Raw genomic sequence first — 14,497 nt, forward strand, 5'->3', positions numbered from 1 at the left:
GGTGTTTGACACATAAAATTTATTATTGCCCCATTGCTGTGAGGTTAGATTTTAGACTTCTCTCATGAGAAGCCTCGTAAAACATCCCTTAAATTGAATCTGTCATAAACTACTAGATCAAATGTCACTTTCTTTTAATAGATAGCACTAAATCCTTGACATATTATGGGACACTGTGGCTGTGGAAATTTTTGATTGAAAAGCAATAGAACATCAAACTCTATTTTAAAAAGAGTAACACATTTACTCAGAAGCAATCCCTATGAGTTTCGTGGAGTTGGTTTCCCAATAAATGTGTTTCAGATCCCGATTAATTATTCATCATTAGAGAATGTTTGAAAATACTGCTGTCAGTATGTATTGGTAATCATTATGTTTTGTAGCCATTATTTGTAGGCTTTGTGATTGATTCTGAATATTTGAGATAGGCACTGCTGGAGTTCCTGGATCATTTCCAAACTTTGTGATTACCCACAACTCTACCAGGACTTGACTGCAGCATCTTTTACATAAATTATCTTCTAGAGCCAGAGGCCTAGACACAAAATGTTTAATCCAAGGTAGAATCAAGTTCAGAAAGTTTTCCCTTCTCCCGACTCACTGTGATCTCCTTGTGCCAAGATCAGTTGGTCCTGGGTAATTTCATGAAGGCTGGACTGTGTCTAGAGAAGGGCGAATAAGACAATCAAGGGTCTGGAAGCCAAGCCTTGTGAGAAACGACTTAGGGAGCTGGATATGTTTATCTTGGAGAACTGAAGACTGAGAGGTGCAGCCATCTATAACAACAACAACAACAACAACAACAACAACAACAACTTTATTACAGCTATTTGGCCAGCACAATTACAAAATTCCAATTTAAAACATAACTTAGTTTTATACCATAGGTTCATATACAGGCAGATTGGAGAATGTAAACAAATGATAGTTTATAAAAAGTAAGGATAAAAAGTAAGGATAGGACTGCATGATCAAGTAAACACACAACAATGAGTAGGCTGCCATCACCTCGCAAACAACTCTTATCATATTGTGTAATACAGCACCACATTCAAGACATATTAGTTCAAAACCACAGTCATATCCCCTGTCCAAGCAAGAGTTAAACTACAAAGTGCCATTAATCAGATGCAACTGGTTGGGGTAACTTCATTAGACTTTAGTCCCCAACTAGGTTAGCCATCTTTAAATATCTGAAGGGATCCCATTGTAGAAGGTGGAACCAGCTTGCTTTCTGCTGCTCCAAAGATTAGAATATGTATCACTGTGTTCAAACAACACTAAAAGAGATTCCATCTTAACATTAGGTTTTTTTTTTTACTGTAAGAGATATTTGACAGTGGAATAGATTACCTCAGAGGGTGGTAGACTCTCCATCATTGTAGGTCTTTAAACAGAGGTTGCATGGGCATCTTTCAGGAGTGCTTTATCTGTATATTCCTGCATGACTGAGGATTAGAGCAGATGACCTTTGTGGTCACTCCAAACTCTAAAATTCTATGAATCTGACATTATGGTGTAATGGTCTGAGTGTTACGACTAGGATTGGGAGACCGAGGTTCAAATCTCTGCTCAATGATAGAAACCCACTGAGCGACTTTGGGACAGTCACATTCTTTTAGCCTTAGAGGAAAGCAATGACACATCTCCTCTGAATAAATCTTGTTGAAAAAACCCTATAATAGGGTTGCCATAAGTCAGTTTTGAAAGCCCATAACATAATGAAAAACTGGCATCATGGCAAAAGGTGTTATACTCAACTAGTCTGGAGTATGCATACCCATACATTTGATGTACAAACCAATTAGAGTGATAGGCTAGAGTGGCACTGAACTCCATTTATGCATGTAGAAACAAAAATCTGCAGAAAACTCTTGACTTACTCCCATGGCAAAAATCAATTCACCATTAAATAGGTTGAAGAGTGCAAATAGCCAAAGGCATGTGAGGAGACCACAGATTGCTCCTAAAACATTTTGTGGGCTCGATTTGTTTAGAAAATTATTCCCTGCAAATTGCATTTGTTCCATCTCTAAATTGGTCTGGGCACTGCAGCTAGCTGAGAGTTGCCAAATGGCAGCATTTCCAAACTGTATCTAGTACACTGGGCTTCTTTTACCAAATCCATTCAATCAAAGTAGCTTTTTGAACACAGAAACAAGTAGTGAGTAGCATTCAGATATATATGTGAATGATAGAACAAGTGTTGTATTAAAGAGGCCGTTGGCAGGACTGTAAACTTTCAGATCATTAATAATTTTAAATAAGTGAGCCAAGCAGGAATATAATTTTTCAATTGGTTCTAGGATATTAGAGTAAGGATGTGAAAAAGAGTGTGACTGACAATCTTGTCTTCTAACAGTGAGCAGTGTTTTCATTCTTTTAACTGCATGGGCGGTCAGTGAGTTCACCACCATGGGGCAGGAAATCCATTCTTGATTTTTCTGCTGCTCCTCCCATAGTTGAATCAGGGCTCTACCACTGTCAAATATAGAAGGAGAAAATATGTTTTGCTGCTGAGTTACCTCAACAGAGTTACTGATTTAAAGGCAAGGTTTTATAGGACCTCTATTGGTTTGTGAAATCAGCTGACTGTTTTAAAGTTTTAGTTTCAGTTGACAATGCAATACTCAAGTCACATTTAGAGAGTACCCTTGTCTCACTGAGCCTACTCTGTCTTTTGTCTCATGGTTTGGAGGACTCCACTGTGGGAAATAATTTTGAGGCAGCATACCATGTCTGTGTGTAGCAACTGCTCAGTGGAAAGGCTGAAAAGAAGTTTCAAGTAGGAGACTGTATGAGTAGATTGACTGCATTTATTTATTTAGGTATTTATATCCCGCCCTTCAGCCCTAATGGCTCTCAGGGCGGCTTACAATATTATTTTTGATCAGACAGTTCCCTGCCCTCAGGCTTACAATCTAAAAGACACAAAACAAAAGGAGAAGGGAATGATGGAGGGAAAGGGGATGAGGTCCAGTGGTTCTTCTCTCCCTCTAAGGCCTGGACCAAGGCAGATGGATTGGAGGGAGGGCTCTTCCTTCTTCCAGGCTAGCCCTGATGGAGCTGGACCTGCCTGGTGAACTCCCCCTCAGGCCGGCAGATGGCAGTTATGGAGGTCAGAGTCTCCTTCCTTCAGGCTTAGTCCTTAGTAAGACTGCATCTTACTGTGAAGCTGTGAGATTGAAAATGATCCATCATCCCCAAGCTTTATGAACTGACAGCCGGTGTTTTCATCAGATGAGTTTCCCAGCTTGACAAAATTTATTTCTGAGTAGAGAAACTTCACCTCAAACTGAATGATGTTTATCATCCATCACATATAAAATGAAAACAATTGATAGAATCTTCACTAGAATTACAGAGCTTTTTTCTTTTGATATATTGAGGTTGTTGATGGGTCAGGCTACTGCTACCTGAGAAGGAACATGTTGAAAGAAGTTCAAGTAGTTTCTGTATTAAACCCAAAGACAAACACATTGCAGCCTCAAATAGTTCATATTATATTTTTACCTGACCATTTAACAATGGCATGGTGGAGTACCAGCCTTTTGCATGACACTCATCTATATTTGGGTAACAAGGCTTGTTTAAAGATCTAAGTTTATGCTGGTCAAAGGTTCCCAACCAAACTGTGCTTGTCTCTGGTGATACCCCACAAGTTACTTTTTCAGTTTTCATTTTATTTATTATTCTCTTCTGTTAAAATTCAAGACAACTTAAAGTGGGATCACAATAGCATGTAGCTACTGGAACATCTAATTCTATACCAGTACATCCAACTGCATGTTAAGAGATGGGATAATGCTCTTGCACAACCTTGCTTAACCTGGTGCCTCCAAATGTGTTCCACCTTCTTTAGTTGAGTAACAGGAGCTGGACTGCAACTCTGATCATCCCCAGATAGTATAGTGATTTCTTGGCACCAGATTACAGACATTTCTCTGTGGCTAAATTACTGAGCTTGATCCAGGAAGCCAATTCAAATTTCTGTATTCAGCCATGGAGCTTGTCCTAATAACACCCACATCCTGAATGTGTTACCACTGTGACAGAAAGTACATTTTTAGGGAGGCTTTCTCTCATTCTCTTTTCCCCAGTCATTCCTCCTCCTTGGAAGTCTTTAAACAGGGGCTGGATGGCTATTTGATGTTTCTTTGTTGTCTGTTTTATTGAATCATTTCCTGTATTGCTATGTATTTTATATGTATTATCCTACTAGAAAGGCCCCTTCCCCTCCACCACTCCCTTCTCCTTTTGTGTCGTGCCTTTTTAGATTGTAAGCCTGAGGGCAGGGAACCGTCCAATTAAAAAGATTGTATGTACAGCGCTGTGTAAATTTACAGCGCTTTATAAATAAAGGTTAATAATAATCTGTTGGGTATGCTTTGATTGAGAGTTCCTGCATGGCAGGGGGTTGGACTGGATGGCCTTTGTGGTCTCTTCCAACTCTATGATTCTATGATTCTGAAGACTTTGGAGGAGTGGAGATTCAATTGTTTGTATTCTTAAGGAGCAAAGAGCACATGCAGGGTGATCACTGAGACTGTGGGATGGGCAGTTCTTTTATTAAAAAAATGTATTACAGTGCACCTGCGCCATACGTGGGCACACTATACATGGCTTTCAACTTATGCTGAAGCTGTGCCACAGGAAAAAACAATGGCACACGTTAATGGAGCTCAAGCATATATGTTTTTCCCTTGCACAGAGGGAATGGATCCCCCGCATAAGGGAAGGGCCCATTGTACTTAAAAGAGCAAGTATAGTAAAGTGGTTTGAGTTCTGAACTAAAAACTCTAGGAGATCCAGGTTTGATTCCATGCTCAGCCATGGAAATCCATTGGGTGACCTTGGGCAAGTTATGCACTCGCTTCCTCAAAAGAACACAATGACAAATCCTCTGAGCCAATGATGATGTTCATACCTGGCTCTGTCGCTGCTAAAACATCCTCCAAACGTCTCTAAAGGGTGGGGGAGGCACCTGTGTCTGAAAGCCAGGCACGCTTCCTAAATCATCATAGAAATGTGGCTCCCTCTTTTGCATCCCTGAAACGTTCCTGGGAGAGGATTTCCTATGAATGCAAAGTTTACGTTCATTTGAAATCCACTCCCCTTGCAACAATTCAGGAATGCTACAGGGAGCGATGTTTCCATGACAATTCAGGAAGCATACCTGGCATTCAGACACAGGCGCTTCCCCCACTTTTTACGGACGTTTGGAGGACGTTTTAGCAGTGATGGAGCCAGGTATGAAAATCTTCAATCATTCCAAGACAATTCCATAATAAGGGTCACCATAAGTTGGAAACAACTTTAAGGCACACAAAAACAAAAACAACGAATTGCTTATTATCCTAGCAGCAATGACAAGCCCAGATCTGACTGGCATTTCCCGCAAAAAAAGCCTGAGGAAAGATCATACTGCTAGTATACTGGAGGTGTTCTGCAGGTTCATTATATTATAAAATTTTTGGGAAAGGGACATTGCTGAGTGCATTGCATGCAAAATCCCCAGTATCTTCTTATGAGGCTGTGAATGAAGCTTGGCTGAATTCCAGGAAAACCTCAACTAGGCAGCATAAACCAGAGGTGGGGAATGAGTAGCCCTCCAAACACTGTACTGCAGCTTCCATCAGCCCCAGCCCATGGTGAATTTTTATAGGAGTTCCTGTCCAGCAACATCTGGAGGCCTGTGTATTCTTCACTCCTGAAGGAGAAAGTATGAACTGGACATAATAGTGTTTTGATTCACTATATGGCAGTTTCCTACTCTGTCACTTTACATTTTCTATTTGCATGATGGAAATATAAGTAGTTGTCATGGGACTGAATCAATTAGGAAATTCTTTTCAGTATTTAAATGTAGTAGTGCTAGCCATAGTAATGACAGTTTTTTTTAAAAAAGAATCTAGTGCAGATATTTTCCTTAGAATTTAGAGCTGAGTTAGCAGAACATTTTATTTGGGGAGAAGGCATGAATCAGAAAAGACAATAATACTAGGAATGGTAGAGGTCAGTAAAAAGAGAGGAGGATCACATGCCAGATGGTTGGAATCAATTAGAGAGGCCATAGACCTGGGCCTGCAGCACCTGAACAGAGCCGTTGAGGACAGGAGGTCTTGGAGATGTCTCATCCACAGGGTCACCATGAGTCAAGGTTTACTCCAGGGCAGTTAACAACAACCACAACAATTTCATTTAGTGCAACAGGACCCAACAACTGCAGCAAGATTAAAACTCATCTTATACATAAATGTTTAAGAAGTTTTTTAAAAAGTGAATACTTTCCTTTTTAGGTGCTGCGTTCTGCTGCTGATTGGTCTGCTGGGATCAAGTATCATGAGGAATCCATCCATGCTGCTTACGTCAGTGTAATAGAGAACAGCACACACTACATATATATAGAGGTACGTAGTGGTCAAATGAGAGCCAGTGTGGTGTAATGATTTGAGTGTTGGACTGCGACTCTGGAGACCAGGGATCACCTCCCAACTCAGCTATGAAACTCACTGGGTGACCTTGGGCAAGTCACACACTCTCAGTCTCAGAGAATGGCAATGGCAAACCTCCTCTGAACAAATCTTGCCATAATAGGTTTGCCTTAGGGTTGCCATAAATTGGAAATGACTTGAAGGCACACAGTAGCAACAAAAAGTGGTTGAATATGTGATCAGGCTGGAGAAAGTAACAATAGACCAGGACCAAGAACCTGTTGCACCACCGACAAAGTGTAAAGCACTTCCAGGCAGTTACACTGGTGGATGAAGATGCAAAGATTTCTCCTTTTTCCTCCCAGCTACAGCCTACTTCCCCCCAACTCCAACCACTGAATAGCAGTTCAACTGCACCTAGGCACTGTGTGGCTGTTCTTGCACAAAAGGGAAAGAAGTAGTAGTTTGGACAAGGGTGAAGATTGCGTCTTCTCTGACTGTATGGTGGCATGTGGATGCACCTGAGAAGAGCCCCACAACCAATCAGTGGCTGTGAGTGGTTAAAGCTGTGCCTCTGAACATTCCAGCTTCCATTGCACAAGGGCCAAAATTATTGTGCAAGGAGATACTGGATATGTCCTTGTGTAGTGCCCTCAATAGTACCTATGCTGGTAAACGTTACCAGTTCCCTATGTCTTCCTGCATTAACAACCATCATTAAAATTGGACCTGCAACTTCATTTCCACACACAAAGGATTTGTAATTTGTATTGAAATCCTCACATACCAATGGCATATATATGTCTGTACCTGGCTTCCACTCCACCAAAATCTGAGGAAGTAGACTGAAGTCTACAAAACCTCATGCTGCCAATTTCTTTCAATTAGTCTCAAAAGTGCTACAAGATCTCTCTATGTACAGTTAAGTATTTAGATACCAGTGGGTATCAGTGGGACTTGTGTATAGTTTATTCCTATACATCAGCACATTATTTATCAAGCTCCCTTCCTCTGAGAAACCCATTCCACACTGAATTGTCTGCTGATGATTTTTTTTATTTACACAGTGCTTCTGATTTTGTGTGTTGCTGAGGATTTTGGTATTCATTATGGAAAATTAGCTCTTGGTGGTAGAAGGACTGCTTCCAGAATTCTGCGGTTAATATGGCCACTGCTCATAGTAACTATGGGATTCTAGGATCTGTAGTATTTTGCTTTTTTTAAAAAGTATCAATTCTGAACTCAGATTCATGCTAAGTTCCACTGAGAGCTTACACCAATTCTTGACTTTTGGGGGTTGTCATAATCCCTTTATAGTGTCTATTAATAGCTATGGACCCCTCCTCCCAGAAAAATACTGACAAGCATACACAACCTTTTGCATAAACTTTAATGTTGGAAACAATGTTTTGTTGGAAACAATCCTAGAAGGCTGGATTAATCTGGCAGATTGGGTGGGTATGTCATTAATTGATGTTTTTAGCATTTTCAAATATTATTGAATATTTGTTCCATCACTGTTAGTGAGATGAGATTCAAAAGAACCTCAAAATTCCCAATTGGTAATCTGCTGCCTTGGCAGATGTCATTATCTCAGATAACCTTTAGTAACTATCAATTTTACTAAAATTGAATATTTTCAGATAATTTCTCTTGCTTTTACCCACACTGTAGAACCAGTTTTTTATCAGCTGTGCTGATGACAAAGTCGTATCTAACCGGATTGGTGATGCCATTGCACAACGAATCCTCAAAGCCCACAGGTAATTTTGCTCAAAAATATAATCAGAGGATTTAATAGAAAAATATTATTTCTAATTACGGCTAGTCAGAATATTGTAGCCCAGACGTTTTCAGCAGTTTCAGGGGAGGGGGATAAAATGAAAACAATTCAGAAGGCTGGATTAATCTTGCAGATTGGGTGGGTTTGTCATCAATAATTACCTGTCATGGTTGTCTTTTCCTCATTCACACAGTGATCTCACTAAGGAGATTATACTTTTTTTTTTTGTCTCTGTGTATGTTTGTGCCTGGAGACACATATTCATCTCAAGGGCCTTTAAACGTGGAAATAACCATTGTCCAGTGAATAGCTGTTGTTCATTTATTTCCTGCTTCAGAATGACTGAGAACATCTTTGAATTTTTGCATTTCTGTTTTGCATTATTCTCTTAACAATTTAAGTGTGTGTGTGTGTGTGTGTGTGTGTGTGTGAAGAGAGAAAGGAATGTTGGTGATTTTTAGATGAAAAGTTGCTGGATTTTAAGTCAGGAATTCTAATGTGAATTGGTAGATCACCAGGCCACTGTTTTCTCTGAAAAATGGTTGGGGATATTTATGGTTGTTTCCAAAAGGTAGGTTTGTAGTTAAAGTACCGCAACCATTAACAGGTGGCTGCATTCATCTGTAGTAGTAGTCAGTAAATATATGACTGTTGATTTTCTAGGTGGTCACATAACTGCTGAAGGAGTATTGATTTTAAGGAGTTGCTCATAAAAGACCTTTTCAGCCTCTAACCAGCTTGGCTCTGTCCCCATCTTTTGCACATAATTTTACTTCTGCTGGTGTTTTTGCAGCATATTTTAGATTGCTGCTTCACACACTTATTTATGGCAATAGTCATAGGGTGTAGTTTTACTTTTTGATCTATTTTCTGTTTTGTATTTCTTACACTGTGAAGCCATTTAGAATATGATATGGGTAGAAGAACAGAACAGTGTAAATGTATTCTAGCAGTGTGACCTTATGTCTTCTCAGAAGTAAGAACCAGTCATTTCAGATTACTCTAATTAAATAGGGACAGAATTAATAAATAATAATAAAACTTTTATTTATATACCGCCCTTCCATTGATCAGGGCGGTGAACAACATAATAAAACAATACACACATTATACAAATTAAAAACAACTTCAAAACCCCCCGATCAGCCATCCATCTTGCCGTCAACATAGAGAGGGAGGCCATTTAGGACTTCACTCGGGGAATGCAGTTCGAAATAGAAGGGTTTTTAAGTCCCTTCTAAACTGAGCCAGGGAGGTGGCCGAGCGGAGCTCTGTGGGCAGCGTGTTCCAAAAGGTTGGGGCAACGATGGAATACGTCCTCCTCGTTGTGGAGGAGAGTTTAGCCCCAGGAACCCTAAGTAGTTGCTGCCCAGTAGTTCTGAGGGTGCGGGGCGGAATGTATGGGGAGAGGCGGTCCTTCAGGTATCCTGGGCCCAAGCCATGTAGGGCTTTATAGGTAATCACCAACACCTTGTACTGTGCCCGGAAGCGAATAGGCAGCCAGTGCAGATCTTTGAGCACAGGTGTAATATGGCTGGTCCTGGAAGTGCCAGTGACCAGCCTGGCTGCCATATTCTGTACCAACTGTAGCTTCCGGGTATGATACGAGGGTTGCCCCATGTAGAGCGCATTGCAGAATTGCCTTACTTTTGTTATTATTACCTTCAAGTCATTTCTGACTTATGACAATCATAAGACAAACCTGTCACAGGGTTTTCTTGGCTAGATTTGTTCAGAGGAGCTTTGCCATGGCCTTCCTCTTATACATTCAGCCAATTACCAGATATTCAAGCAAGGTAGTGTACTGCCTGAAGGAGATGGTACCAATAGCAATAGCAAGTGGTAGCAATAGCAAGTGCATTTCTATACCTCTTATTGGTGCACTTAAGCACTCCCTAAGTGGTTTACAATGTGGAAGCTAACTGCCCCCAACAAGCTGGGTATTCATTTTAGCAGCCTCAGAAGGATGCAAGCCTGAGCTGAGCTTGAGTCCCTGGCTGGTATTGAACTCATGGTTTCTGAGTGAGTGGCTGCAGTACAGGCATTTAACCACTGCACCACCAGGGCTCCAGCTGAAGTCAAGGTGTCTTCTTCTTCTTGGCTTTACTTCGCGAACAAAGTTTCAGAAAGGACTCATCCGTGCTTTCTACAAGCGCGCTGATGACGTTGGATGTATCCTTCGAGCCTGTGCAATGGATTTTCTGGTGAAGCGCAGCGTGCACAGAACTGGCCTCACCCTTTAAACCAGAGGTTGACAGGCATGGACGGTGGCAGTGAGGTCCTCGGGTCGTAGGTTTGATTAGAGTTTCCTTCTCTTAGATGGTTGACCTTACAGGGTTAGACGAGCACCATCTGCCAGGGTTTGGGATTAGAGTTTTCCTTCTCCTAGGATGGTTGCCATAAGGCTAGAGAGCCCATCCTGCCCTTTGGTGCTCTTGGTCAGACCCTTTGGTTGTGACCTGTCTGGCATGGGAGGCCCTGTCAGTGGCTATTATACCACCGCCAGCATAGCTCACAACTTCATTAGGGTACGCTAGCCTCTCCCCCACACAATCACAGCATAGCTGGAGGGGAATAGGAGGCCGGAAGATGACAGTTAAGAGGGAGGAGCCTCTTTCTTCAGGCTATCCTTGGTGGAGCTGGGTCTGCTTGATCACTCCCTCTCAGGCCAGAAGATGACAGTTAAGAAGGGAGGAGCCTCTTCCTTCAGGCTATCCCTGGTGGAGCTGGGTCTGCCTGATCACAGACCCAGTCAAGGTGTACAGTACGCCAATCCAACTAAGTCCATTCAGCATGTAAAATCCCACAGAAACCTATGCAAAAGCTCCTGTGAGTGAAAGGGGGAAACTCAGAGGTTCTGTCCAACCCAATCATTTAGGCTCCCAGTTCCCTCACTCACTCAGCTCAGGGATATAGATTTTCTATAGCTAACACTAGCCTTGAAGGGTAGTATGCCATTGCCACCCTTTCTCATGGGATGCCTAAACCTTACAGGATGTCCTGTAGAGTAAGTGACAAGGAGGTAATAGCTGTTCCATAAGTGTCAGACAGTAACTAATAATCAGTTGCGATGTTCAAGTACCAAGGTACTGGATGTAGTACCAAGGCTACATCCACACACACACAGTACACACACACACACACACACAGTAATTCTATATTTGACAATTGCTGTTATTGAAATTAGGTATTGTATTCAAGATATAATTATTAATTATTTAAAACAACAATTTGTTTGAGCAGTAGAAAGGACTAATATTAGTGTGCTAGGTAGAAGCACAAGCTTCCTTTAAAACATTGATGTTATAGAAATAGAGAAGTTGGCCAAAGACAAAAGAGTATTAAGTATCCACCTTTGTGTTTCGTAGTTGTGGAAAAGAGGCGCAAACTGTATCTACAATTATTGGATGTCCTAACTTTGTTTTCTTAATGTAACCACAGGGAGTGCCATGTTTAATTGTAGTATGAGGTGAGTGGATGTCCCCTGTGCTATTTTCCTGCCCCCTGTCCCACTGAAGCTGCTAATCCAGTCCTAAATCTCCCACCATGTGGCATGTTGTTTGAACTAGAAAGCAATGTTCAGGAGACAGGGGCAGAACCAGGTTCTACAGTGCTGTGACTGTTCAAGAATTGTACATTCAATATCTTTGCACATCTGCTGTTCCTTCGCTTGTGCTTCTGTAATTCCTGTAATTCTCACGGGTGGCTGAAAGGCATTCTCCACTTTTTTAGGGGGGAAATGGAGCTCTTGTTAGCAGAAGAAATTATGCAAATGCACACACATTTCCATAGTTCTAATTGCAAGCCTGAGGTTTCCATGGTGCCGAACATAGCTTTTCTACTCGCTCCCTCAGTTTTCTCTTTATATGCTACAGAGTTATGTACTTCCCTTAGTATAATTGTGATTCAGGTGGTGGCGGAGTCAACAGATTACTTTGCTGTCAAAGCAAAATAGTCAGTTCACAGCCTCCAGAGCTCTTTCCTACAGCTTTGCTGCTGATAATGAGACATGCAGCCTCATTTCTGGCTCCAGTCCTACTTTGCATAACCTGGACTCCACAACCAGGTTGAAGCCCCAGGCCTGAATTCAGTAGCAGAACACAACAGGCTTTGACATTTTATTTATTTTTCACAACTTGATTTTCTTGTAAATAGACAAAAATACTCAACATCATGATGGAGGGGGAAGGATGCTTAATATATCCCTGCATATTCTCAGCACTGTGAAAAATGTGATTCTCATGAGGTCCCTCTGTGGGCCAAACTAAAGGTGACATCAAACGTATCTTTGCATGTAATGTGGAAGTCTCTTTTTTGTACAGAAAGCATAATGTGGAGGTATTTATTTTTATACAGAAAAGCTTGCCTGGAGAGGGAAAGGGAGAGCTGATGCTTATCAGAATCACAGCAGGTGCAGACAGTCAGTGTAAGATTTACCAGTATATGAGAGGCTTCCTTATGACTCATGCACAGAAGGAAAGAGTTATTATCTAAGTTCTTGGGCCTTGCAGAAAAACCCATTGGCTAGAATTAGGCAAAGGCAGGTCAAATTCCAATTCAGTCAAATCACAGTAGGTGAAATGAAGGCAGTAGCCTTCCTATGCAGAGGACAGATGAAAACACAACCTTGAAGAATGGGGATATAAATCATTTTTTTGTCTTCTCATGCAAAGACATATAAGGACAGATTCTCCCCACTGCAGGAGAAAACAATTATTCCTCCACAATATTCTCCCAATATTCAAAGGTCCCAGACAGTTGAGAAGTGAAAATCATCTGAGTGTTTTGTGCAAACTCCCCCCCCCCCTCTTTTTTTTCCTGCACAAAGAACAGTTTTCGAGGTAGGAAACCCTTTTCCTCTGCAAAAAAAAAAAAAAAGAGGAAGTTGCACAAAAATGGGGCAAGTTTCTGCAATACTTTGGCACAGTGAAACCTGTTTTTTTGACCTGGAAATAAATACTTGCAAATATTCTATCCATCTCTTTTGGAGGTTTCCAAGTCAACACTGTTGCCTGAAGCTCTAGTTCTCTCCTACTAGGATAGCTATGAGAGGATGAGGGAGGATGTTGTCTCTTTGAGAGATAAAATCATCTGAAACCTTATGGAGACTAGCAAGATCTATAGTGTAGTATGGCAAGACCTATATTGTGAGTAACTCTGAGATGAAGCACACAGGCAAAATAAAGTAGCTTCCAGCTGTTTTGAAGGCACAAGGTTTAGACAACTCATGAGGCTACAACGGTTGGGAAGCGAAACAAAGCTGCATTAAGAGGCTAAAAACTGGAGCAAAAAGAAGCTGGGATACTCCTAATCAAGGCAGTAAATGCTCATCTTTGCACCAGCATATAAACAGCCTGGTGCTAGTGTGGGACTGTGGCAAAGCCAACATGATCACCAATAATGCAATGGATGTAATTACAATATACACAAACCAGATAGTCCAACAAGGGGGCATGGGATGAAGTGGGGTGGAAAAGGGCATGTATGGGGAGCTTCCACGATTGTGCTTTGCCACCGGGCACACTGACACCTCAATGCACTAATGCACTGTACAGGCAGTGCATCACACATTCAACTGTGTGGCTGACCATATGGGTGAGTGTCTAATGCAGGGATGCACAACTTGCGGCCTGGCAGCCGCATGCAGCCCACCAAAGGATTTCTGGAGGCCAGGGGCCAAATAATCAGGAGGAGGAGGATGTCCCAGCTCCCAGAGTCCTCCCTGATCGCACAGGGCTTTGGAGGATGGGAGCAATGGGCTCTTCCCCCAGACTTCCCAGGAGAGCTTTTGCTGGGGGCAGGCTTACAGCTCCTCTCACCCCAGAGGGAGTGAGGCCCTGAGGGAGGAGCTTTTTGCAGGGCAAGCAGCAGAGTAGAGCCAGGAGGGCAGAGAGACAGCAGGGAATGAGAAAGCCAAAGAGCGAGAGAGGGCAGTGGTTTGGCTCATTAAGATAAGGAGCCCAGGGTCTTCACTGGGGTGTGGATGGGAGTGGAGAAGGAGGAGGAGGAGGCCACCACGCTTTTGGCGAGCAGCCTGGGATTCGGGATCCTTGTCCTTGCAAGGCTGCCCGCCTGGCAAAGCCCCCAGGCTGCTCAAAGGTGAGCGACTCGACAGAGGAGGAGGAGGGGGGAAAGAGACAAGGCAGCCCACCCACCGGGTTGTCCTCTGCCGTGTCATTCGAGTGGCCTGGGTTTTTTTACTGGGCAGGCAGCCTTGCTGCTCAAAGATGAATGGCTTGGCAGAAGAGGACAATGCGGTGGGCAGGTTGTCTTGTCTCTT

The 14,497-nt window shown here is 42.2% G+C and overlaps 1 protein-coding gene across 3 annotated transcripts in view; it reads left to right on the forward strand.

Moving 5' to 3' along the window:
• PLD1 (phospholipase D1) overlaps positions 1–14,497 on the forward strand; it is a 147,177-nt gene that overhangs the window by 103,469 nt on the left and 29,211 nt on the right. For all 3 annotated transcript variants that reach the window (XM_089508838.1, XM_089508839.1, XM_089508840.1), the window contains 2 exons: positions 6,300–6,410; positions 8,109–8,197. In XM_089508838.1, coding sequence (XP_089364964.1) covers positions 6,300–6,410; positions 8,109–8,197 — 200 coding nt within the window. The remainder of the gene's footprint in view (positions 1–6,299; positions 6,411–8,108; positions 8,198–14,497) is intronic.

This window comes from Sceloporus occidentalis, unplaced genomic scaffold (genome assembly GCF_023333645.1).
Source record: "Sceloporus occidentalis isolate IW3139 unplaced genomic scaffold, rSceOcc1.0.p SCAF_2, whole genome shotgun sequence".
NCBI classification, from domain to species: domain Eukaryota; kingdom Metazoa; phylum Chordata; class Lepidosauria; order Squamata; family Phrynosomatidae; genus Sceloporus; species Sceloporus occidentalis.